This window comes from Chaetura pelagica, unplaced genomic scaffold (genome assembly GCF_000747805.2).
Source record: "Chaetura pelagica isolate M959 unplaced genomic scaffold, ChaPel_1.0 scaffold436, whole genome shotgun sequence".
NCBI lineage: Eukaryota > Metazoa > Chordata > Aves > Apodiformes > Apodidae > Chaetura > Chaetura pelagica.
The window spans coordinates 1,959,377-1,970,360 of NW_009953651.1; the positions used below are offsets into that span (position 1 = coordinate 1,959,377).

At 35.5% G+C, this 10,984-nt stretch overlaps 1 protein-coding gene across 1 annotated transcript in view; it reads right to left on the reverse strand.

The window, feature by feature from the left end:
- Positions 1-10,631, reverse strand: part of BLNK (B-cell linker) — an 83,972-nt gene extending 73,341 nt beyond the window's left edge. The window contains exon 1 of the mRNA XM_010000048.1: positions 10,575-10,631. Within this exon, the coding sequence (XP_009998350.1) occupies positions 10,575-10,631 (57 nt within the window). The remainder of the gene's footprint in view (positions 1-10,574) is intronic.
- Positions 10,632-10,984: the final 353 nt, after the last annotated feature.

A 10,984-nucleotide genomic window follows, 5' to 3' on the forward strand; every position in this document is an offset into this window, starting at 1 on the left:
ACTTTTGCATTGCTCCTTGGTTTTTATACACATTTATTTGGGTTTCATGCTGCGTCTGAATGCCTATTCAAGGTCCTGGGGCACCCAGTGTGTACCTTGTTTCTTTCCCTCTCAGCACTATGACTCTTCAAAAACATAAATATCAGTCTTTTCTCTTTGGTACTTCATGTTAGCCAATGAAGTGCATATCTACATTTGAGGTTCTCAATGCTTCTATCTTCTAGCTATAAAATATGCACTGATTTTATAGCATTAGTTACAGTTCAGGAATAGTTAGGTCTGTTCAGGAAACAAACTTCCCTTTGGCTCTTTCCTGAAATGACCAGAGTTATTTTTGGACAAAGCAATTAAAAAGTGGGTTATAAAAATTATGCCATATGTCACTGAAATTACTGTTCCTCTGCATGCAAGCATTCATGAATCTCTCATAGAAAAAAGTTATTTCTGCCAATTTTTAAAAATTTAAATTACAGTGGTTAGCAAATGTGTTTCTTGCAGTGCAAAACACAGTAGAATATATATTTAAAATGTCTAAAAATAAATACATTTCTTTAAAGGCAGCACAAGTCAATGACCTTACATGTTGACAACTAAGATTAAATGCTTGCAAGAACTTCTGTATTTTTACTGAGATACAGACACTGTTTCCTTTCCTGGCAGTTCATGAAACATTAACATTTGAATATGTCTGGTACCATCTAACCATTTTGGAGCAGTTTAAAGTTGGAGAAGAAAGGAAAAGCAGTATGTTTTCTTTGAAGAAAGTTAAGCACTGAAAGCTATTGAAAATTTTGGAATGTTAAAAGACAAACCAGCTGAGATACATTAATGGACAAAGAGCAAGAGAAAAGGTCAAAGCTGTAGATGCAAATGTCCTTTCACATACTAGCAATTTCTGAAGACTCACATTGGTTCGAAAATAAGCTCATTCCAGGGATGCAACACACATATTTGCAAGCAATTCTAATATTAGTCTGTCATTATAATGGTATCTGAAAGCCAGTGATATTTATACTAGCACAAAAGAGACTAAAAGAATTTAAATTAGTCTCCCAACCCCAGTTGCCTTGTGTGTGGGAGTAGATTTTTTATTTTTTTATTTTTTTTATTTTTAGGAAAAAGTCACTGCTGGTTGACTTTTTCTCTCCCATTCTCACCCTCCAACTGTTCACTAATACTGAAATTTAACTTGGTGTGACTATTTCCATTTTTGCTTAAAAAACAAATTAAAGTAGAGTGACTATTATATACTATGGTCTACATGCAGAAGCAAACTATAAATTGAAGGAATGTTGAGTGCTAATATAAAAATTATATGCTGTTCTCTGAATGATTTGATGGATTTGTCCAAGTCAAGAGGCAATAATGGACAAAGATCACAAATAACAAGCATCCTAACAGCTGGGCACATACACTTGCAAAACAGGAAAAGAACAGAAAAAGAGAAAAACAATTGAATTTTCATACAGGTCAATTAAATATCAACTGTTGACAAATTTTGCATGTTTATTAGAAGTTAATCCACCACTATGTTAAAAGGTTTGTAATTAGTGCCATATCAATGTGGATCCAGTTCTTTTTTAAGTGACCACTGGCAAAATAAAGTCCATTTACTTTTCCTTTAGTGTTTTCTAACTCTAGTGCTTTTGACCTGTGACTGTAATTACTCAGCCAGACCTGCGTAGCATGACCAGATGCCTTCTAAAGTACTTTTAAGTATTATTTGGTTTTCCTCATTTTCTTGTATTGCATCACCTGTCAAGAAAGAGATGTTTGCATTTCCCATTCTAACATGTTTGTAAAATGAATACTTCTTCCCACTATTATCTTTGTGTGAGAACTTTAATCTGCAGCTCATTCAGATATGGATGTGAGCACGCACATGTTCAAATGGTGTATGTTGGGATGGTTCTTGACCTTCTGACTGATGGCCATGGTTGTGTGGAGTGTCTGTATCTGGTACCATTTATCATGGCAAAAGTAGCTCTATTTGGCTCTAGCTGATTGAAATTACTATCCAAGATTTCATAAATGAAGATTATTTCAAACTGAAGGACAACAAAAGCAAAATAATCTTCAAGAAATTCTTGGCCTTGGAACCATATTTCATTTTATATTCTGGAAATCTAGCTGTTGTCTACAAATGTCAGATTATACCTATTTTATCTGTGCTGCCCAAATGGATATTTCTCCCATTTTGAGCCAATGTGGTGCTTTGTGTTATGATGAAAAGCATAGGAGATTGTTTTGTTTTGTTTTTTTTTCCTGTGACCTAATTGTTGAGAACAGTTACAAAAAATCCTTCAATATCCAACAGAAAATGTAGTGCTACACTGTAAATTTCAAGAATATTTAATTAGACAGGGAAAAGGAAGAAACGATAGCATAAATAATGCATGGTACAGTTCTAAAAAAGACTTACATTTGGTTGGTAGAGGACTTATTGTTCGGAAAATGTATATGACCAAATATAACCCCAGGCTTTGGGGATGTTACCATCATTCTTAAAATATTTTATTTGCTTTTCTTCGTATTGCTTCTTTAAAATTCAGTGTTGTGTTTGTACAGATGCATTTCACATACTGTGTGAACCACCTGATTTAAAAGCATTCAGGTAAGAGTTTGTTTTCAAGGGGTTTTTTCTTTGTGTCAGTGAAGAGCCTCTTTCACTCACAACATGATGCTGACATACCTAGATGTTTCTCTAATGGGTCTTTTAGAATCTATAGGACCCAAACATTCTAACACACAAATGGAGTGTTGCATTTCCCCCTTCACAGGAAAGTAGGGATTCAGGGCAAATGTCAACATTTTCCTTGGACAGATATGTGTGAGTGAAATAGATTGGCTGCTATAAATATCACATATACCCTTGTTATCAAGTGTCTATATTTTTTAACAAAAAAAAAGGTACAAGCTGTACAGTTACTTGTTTCTATCTTATCCTACATTCAGATGGCTAAGCGTGCTGCTTACTTGTATTATGCTAATCAGATGTTGTTTTGGTGTACTGGGACTTTCAAGTAAGTTTAATGGAAAATCAAGTTTTTACTTTATCAGGGTCATACCATGACAAATCAATTCCCAGTTGTTGTTTGTAAAGTTTTAATAGTTGTCAGTCTTCAGCTTTTCAATGACTATGTTGCAATGGATGCAGGAATAACAGCTTTAAAAAATGTAAGTTGCATTCAAGTAGCAGGAGGCATAATGGTTAAACTGTGAAGTGAAAAAGACCAGTTACATGGGAACAGCAGAGGAAATAAAAAGACAAGTGCAGCAACAAAATAAAAGCATTCTATAGTAGGTCTCAAGAATATTAATTAAAAGTTTAAAATATTTTTCATAGGAATTTCATGCCTGTTTGTTTACTAATGCAAGCTCAATGCTGCATGTAATAGAACCTACAGGAAGCCAAGTACCCTGCAAGTAGAAGCTGTGCTCCTGCGTTTGCCACACTAATATAAATACCCTTCAGTATACCTGAGGCTTAAAGCACATGAATGATTGAAATTCTTATTCTTCTAAGCACTGGGACCTCTGGGAATTCTAATTTCTTTCCAGCACGCCTCTTCCCGAGCACCAGCTTGTGATGTGGTTTTCCAGCAATGCAACCCAAACTTCAAGCTAGATTCCCTCATGTTAAAGTCTGTACTTATGCAGAATTGGCACTGGGAAAACTCACTAATGAAAGATGCCTGCAGTTACTTTTATTTTTTTAATGTGGCAAATTCCATGAATAAATGTTTAATAGTGTCCTCTGAGCCATTCTAGGAATCGCTGCAAGCTTTCATTGCTCTTAACAGTATGTTGATAACTGACACGTTGTGCAAACCATCTGCTGATCGTTTTAAATTAAAGACAATGTAACACTCAAATTTAGTAGTCAGTACACTTGTAGCAGTCTACAAATTTACTGTTCCTGTTTTGTTCACTTACCCCTCCACCCCCCCAGCATCATGCTTATTTAGAGCAGATGGCATCATGTGAAAAAAACAGGATGGTTTCATTTTACGAAGGGAATCCCCCTGACTCTGGGTAACTTGGTCTTCATCTACTTCTGTGTTTCTTATTTCTATAAATTTGCATTGCAGACTTCATGAATTTTCATTTTAGCTGTGTTAAGACTAATACAGTCAGAACAGCTCAGTTAGCATTAGCAAAAGGTGTTCAGGTTATTGTGGGTTTTATCTAGCTCTTAGGCTAGAAGCATATACATGTGAAAAATTTACCATCAGAACTGTCCTGGCATAATCATCCTTGGGTAACAACCCTGTGAATGTCTTGTTGGGAATAAGTACTTTTTTTTCTCTCAATCAAGTCACTTTACATTTAGTAGCTTTATAATAGCAGTATCTAGACAAGTTTAGAAACTGTTGAAACAGAAGTTTTCTTCTTTTTTCTGCTCTTTTGGGAAATCCAAGTTACTTTTTTTGTGTGTGTGTGTGTGTGTCTAATCCAAATTTATTGTCAATTTCTTTAAAATTTCATGATGTTAAGGAATGATAGAGTGATGAGTTTAGTCTGCTCAGTGAGGTTTAGACATTTATAACCTATTGTCCTCACTGCTGTATTTCTGTTACATGTTTACTAGATTTCCAGTATTGCTTTTTACTCTTAAAAAAAGATAGTACCTAGAGTAACTCTATAGCAACTACAAATAGATGCTGTAAGAGTAAATTTTTGTGTAAATTAAAATTTCTAATAATAAACAAGTCCCAAGAAAGAAATTAGACCCAGAATTAAACATTCTTTACTATTTCCATCATTGTATTAAAGAGGTATGTGAGACCAGCAAAGTCAAATGGGTTTAGGCTTTCCCTTACTGCAGATGCACTGTTATAATTTTAAGTTTTGCTTTCAGGTCTCTTGTACCTGCAATTTTTAATGTAACACACCATTTCCCAGAACCAGCATAGGCTCTGATGTTGATAAAGTTCACATAACTGCTGTCTAGGTACAGTACAGGTGAAAGACTTTTCTCTGATTCTCTAGTCTCTGTCAGTCATGTTGGGTTCATAGGAAGCAATATTTACAGAAGGAAGTGCTAGTTGCAAATTGATTAGTGTTCCCACCAGTTAAGTCAGGTCTTTCTAACGCTTCTGTGAAAACAGTCTTTTAATCTTTAAAAGCCAAGTTCTCCTACAAAGTTTTGGTTCTGAACTTTATTTCCTCCTGCTGTGCCAGAAACGCACAGAGTACCCGTATGTGGCCTTGTCTAAATCTGTATCTCTGACAAATTCTCACTGTTTTTTTCAGTTTAGCTCTTCATTAATAAAAAAGCATAAAGTGTAACTTCATCAAGTGCTTCTACAAGCCACGGTCAGCTAATGCTTTCCAGCTGTTGTGTCTTGAGTGACATTCAGACTGACAAAACTGTCTATAATTTTCTAGTTTGGTAGCTTTGCCTTGCTGGAGCTGCAGCTATCACCACATAACGACAAATTTGGCCCACTCTTACATATGCATATATATGTATAAGTAGTTTTAACAAGAAATGTATGTATTGAGATAAGAGAAATCTTGAAGTCTTCTCTGCTTGATGCATTTTGCTGACTTCCTGTGGGGTATGCTTACTGAAACTTGTAGTGACTTCCTTAAATGATCTTTATGTAATTTACAATATGCCTTTGCCTACTGATGATTGTTCCCTTTTTTTTTTTTTTTTTTTTTTTTTCATACAGAATAGGAATGATGACAAAATGAACTTGGCATTTTAGTATAGGTTTCCTACATCCACCTGCCTCTTCAAGGATAAACTGAAGAGTGGAGAATTAGGAATTTATAGCCCTGTATTAGAAACAGCTAATATGAAAGCAGGAGACCAAGTTGTGACATTCTGGGGACTCTAGGAGATTTCTAAAATGGTTAGCAGCTGGTATTTAACAATGGGAGAGTGATTATAGTTTCTGGCTAAATTTAAGAAAATGACTAATGATTTTAGGCATTAGTATTCTGGAGTTCTAACTTGCACACATTGTAAAAGCTTCTGATTTTTCAGGAAGGAAAGAGTATAAAAGCACCCAAAATGAAGGTTCTTCAAGACACAAATTGTTTCTGAAGACAATTTCCTAAAATGATCTCAGAGGGGGTGCATTTATGTAACTGAGATGTTTGAAAAAAACAGAAATATGAGGAAGTTCAAAATTGGAAAGCCTGAGACTGTGTGGAGCTTTCCTATTTCTCAGCTCAGAGCTTACAAAGTCAGTGCAGGAAACTATGACACAATGGCTTAAAAATTTCCACAACTTCTCCTGATCTTTTTCATGTTCCTTGGAATTGAAAGGCCCAACCAAACTTGAAGGAAATTTTTAATAACATCTAAAATTATCAGTAATCTTTGAGAACAAAGAATTCTGCATCAAAAGATATTCCTTTAATTCATATTTAATGTAGTTATGACTAATTTGACATTTAGAATTTGATTGGATTGTTATGTGCCAGAGCTTAAGAACAGAGAGCAGACAAGCACTTCCCATCAGTTGCAGCTACTGCATAAAACAAAACAAATATATGTTCAAATCACTTCTGGCAGCAGCATTTGGAATATGAATAGAAACATTGTCACAGAAAAAAAAAGAAAGCATCCACTGCTGCGTTGAATAGTTTTGCACTGGTTTGGGACTGCTTACTACAGGAGTGTATTGCTAGATCATGGCTTTAGACAGTTTTATTAAATTGCTTCTGCTATGTTTGAAAATGCTTAGCAGGAAAATAATTAAAAATGATTGGATAAAAAAAAACAGCTTCTAAGCTAATATAAATTGGAATCTGGTGAGAATGATGTTTGTATCTTAGCCTATATTATTTTGATTTATTTCTTTACTAATATTAATCTCTTTTGAAGTTAATATTGATGGCCAATATCACTTCTGTTCTTATGTGTTAGGTAATGATGCATAACTGCACGGTGCCCTAGATTTCAGAAATTACATCTACATTCTGTAACCTATCTTCATATTTATCTTTTGGGTTTTTTTGAAGAACAAGGATAAATATGCAAATTTTGCTTTTACTTTGCAGATGCCTTAGGCTTTGTTGAAGATATATGAATATGTAATGTCCTGGTACCTTATTACTTAATTGAAGTTGATTGATAAGCAGCAGATGCACAAAGCTGTAAAATATCTCCCTTTTAGCTCTGTTCTCTTTAAGGTCGCTCTTTGATCCTAGTTACTTTGTATGTTTAACAACATTTGCCTTCTTTCTATGGTGTGTTTTTATCACTTTCCTCTTTTTGAAATGATTGTAAGAATCTGTGATTCTGCTTTTAGAAACAGTTTCCTATTAGGTTAGAGACAGCAAGAAACAGAACCAAATGCCTCTGTACTTCATAGCTGATGGAATTATTTTATAAAGAGGTACTTAGCAAGCTTTTTATTTATGTTGTCTAAATTCCTAATTTCTGTTCAATTTTCTTATTTCTGTTGTTTATGTGGGACCTAGAAAAGTTGTGGCTTTTTGTTTCCCCCCACCTCTGGAAACTCAAGGTACTCATGGTCCAAATCTTCTTTGTAAAACTAAATATGCAGGAGTGGATGTCAGGCCCAGTTGAATAGAACCTGATGCTGGTTAGTTCTTTCCTAATAGACATCCAAGCAGCCAAAACCAATTATAATCTGTACTTTCCACTATTCCCCTACTCTTTGCTGCTAAAATACCACTCACAGTGTTGGAAAACACTCTCTTAGCTGAAACTAAGTGATTTAGGTCTTGTGGGACTCCTCAGCATTCACATAGCAACAGAAGAGCTCTAGGTGTGCTGTGTTTGGTCATTGTGATCACTAGAGAAAGCAGATGTGGCTCCTGTCCTTTCCTGTCTGCTGCAAGGAGCATCCAAGTGGGACAATAGCTCCTTTTTTCTCAGCAGTGCTGACATAAATGGATGTCAAAGTACAGCCTTAGAGCCTTAGGGAGTTGAACCTGGCAAGCTCTGGTAGTCTTTTGCACTGGCAGGAAGGCATTAATATCCCATAGGAAAGCACAGGTTCTGTTCTCTAAATATTACTCAGAAATCCCCAATAGCATATTTGTGAGGAAAATGGGTCTGATTTTCTCCAAAGCATTCATATTCCAGCCATGAAATTTGAAACATTTTGATACAGCAAGAAAGAGAATTACACAAAAATTGCTTAGAATCAATGTCTGACCATTTTGCTATGATCAAGATCTCTTTTAGTGTTTTGCTATATACAAATCTAATAAGAAAATTGACCTTTTTCACATCTGAAGTTCAAGTAAAAATTCACTTTTTCATATCCTTTTAAATCTGTCACTGGGAATTTAAAACAGAATTTAAAAAAACACGCATCAAACAAGCAACCTACTCTTAGAGAACTGAAAAGCAGAGTTCAGTGTAGCAAGTTCAGACACTAAAATTGAGAGAATATAATACGCTCTGTGCAATGCAGCTGTGGTTAAATGCTGATTTCCACCTTAGGACTAGATTAGCATCATTCAGATGTGACCTGTATATTGAATAAATATCACAAGTGTAGTGCTATTGCTAAAAAATGAAAGTGCACAGTACACTTCAGATTTAATATATCACCCTTTTGTATTTTTAGAGTCTACAGAAGTGTAAAGGAAGAGCTATTACTTCTCAATTTTTATAAAATGCATATAATTTTATTTCTTGTAAAAGATCAGTTTGATACTTGTTATGTTTATAAAACAGAATATAATAATGCTATAGCAGTGATAGTCATTTTGCTACTCAAGGAAAAGCCATATTCAAACAAATGACCATTTAAATGTTTATTATTTTTATTCTGAAACCAGTTAAAATTGATTGAAGGTATGTCCTGGTTTGGTATTATTGCCAATTTATCACAGACTATGTGGCTACAGTGCCTGAATGATGGACTTTGAGTACTTTAAACTTTAAAAGACCTTAGGGTTGATAAATCCATCTTATTCACTTTAAAATTAAATGTAGTTTGCATTTGACCCGAAGGATGTATTGAGCAGGAAGACCCCCTCATAAGTTTTGTTGGTTAAGTGGTGAGCTTTAGGATAATTACTTTCTGCAGCATTTCTTCAGCTGTTGACTACAGTCTTTCTATGAAAAAATTAAAAAGATATGTGCCCTTATTGAAACCACATAGGAAACAGAGACACATCTGGTGTGTTGGTGGTTATATCCTGTGAAAAACATGCAGCATGCTGGCTACATGCCTTGCTTTCCAGGAAAAGTACCTGCCAGCCAGGCCCACTAGCCCACCTGCTGCCTCTCTGAATTCTGGCATACCTTGCTAATACAAAAAGCCTGTTCTGCATATGCTTATGGTGTCAGTGCCATGGGTGAGGTTTGGGGCAGGCTGGAGGAGCTGTACAGTGAGAAAAAGGACATGTCTGAGAATTGTGAAGGGCTGCTGGTAGGCATCAAGTTGGCTCCACTCAGGCTGTCATCTCAGTCCTCACAGGCACTCTTATGTGCTTTCCACAGCAGCACCTGTGGATGGGAAACAGTTTCTGGAACGTGCAAAGGTGAAACAGAAAACTGTGCCTCTCTGAGCATGGCACAGTTAAGGAAAGTTCACTAAATTCACATGGAGGACAACACAGAGAGTTGCTTTCTTTATCTACGAAGTTAGAAGGAATTTTCTGTTCAGTGATACCTAACATACCATAGCAAAAATAGATATCTAAATATCCATTGGTTAGACATACAAAAATGCTGCAGATAGATCATGAGAGCTACATATATGCATAGTGTTTCTATGCACACATGAATAGTGGCAAACTTGTATTTGCTTTTGAAAAACTATTTATTTGTGAAGCTGAACCTGCCATTCCTATTTAGTAGATGATGCCAGGTTCGCTCAAGTGTTTTCTGTTGTATGGGGTAGTGGAATAGTGTAGATTTCCTGTATACTAGGCTAGGAACTTGGAATAAAGCAGTGAGCTATTGATTTAATTACTTACAACTTAATATGCGTAACAGCTTGTACAGAGGATAACAGCATCTTGTCATTACTCAAATATTGCTACTAATGATAGCAAAATATAGGATCTTTAACAATGTTTTTTAGTATTGTCATAATTAATTCTGTTCCAAGCATACCTTATTTCAAATTTATCACATTGACAATGCAACTCAACAATTAAATTAAAAGAATACATGAAAGCTGTAAGAAGGTTACTACCAGTGTGTGAGACCTGTCTCATTTTCTCTACAATGCCATAAAAAATAGATGTGGCACATGGTATCACACATACACTACTATGTTTTCTGCATGTAATCTTTAAAGAGAATGTGTAGTTTGGAGAACATACTAGTAAATGCTTCCATTTTTAATCACACTGCTTTTATATCACAGACCACCACTAAAGGTCATTCACTATTTCCCTTGCTTGTTTCACTTTCTCTGGAGGGAGAGAAAGGCTGGCTGAGATTTCTCTTGTGCAGTGGGGTTGCTCGAGTTAGAGATGTAAATCAACCCATGAAAATGGGAAATCAAAGCAATTGATGGGGTATGAAAAAGGATAATGTCAGAATATTTCCTGGCACTGTTAGGAATAGTAGTGTTGTGCTTGCATGCTTGAATGATAGCTCTTATGAAATATTTGCTTACCAAGAAATGAGATCCATTCATGCACAGTTTTTCTACAACTGCAGCAGATTCGGGCATTCCAAACTGAGGTGAGAAAAAAATAGAATTCTTGTATTAGTATGACACTCTACATTTGTAGGTAAACTAACGAACCTTCCTATGCTCAAATATTTGGGGTTGTGGAAATCTTGATACTGTTTGTCCTGGATAATTAGGAAAAGAATAGAGGAGACAATAAGAATAATGCTTAAAAATAGTTATTGACTTCCACATAAGAAGGAAGAAAGATTACAAGGGATAGGGGCTGATAAAATTGTGAAGGGAATAGACAAGATGACCTCAGGAAATTTTTGTATCACAGACTGCTGGAAGGCTGTATAAGAGAAATCTGTTTCATGCCTGTTTACCAACTCTCTACACACTGACTGCTG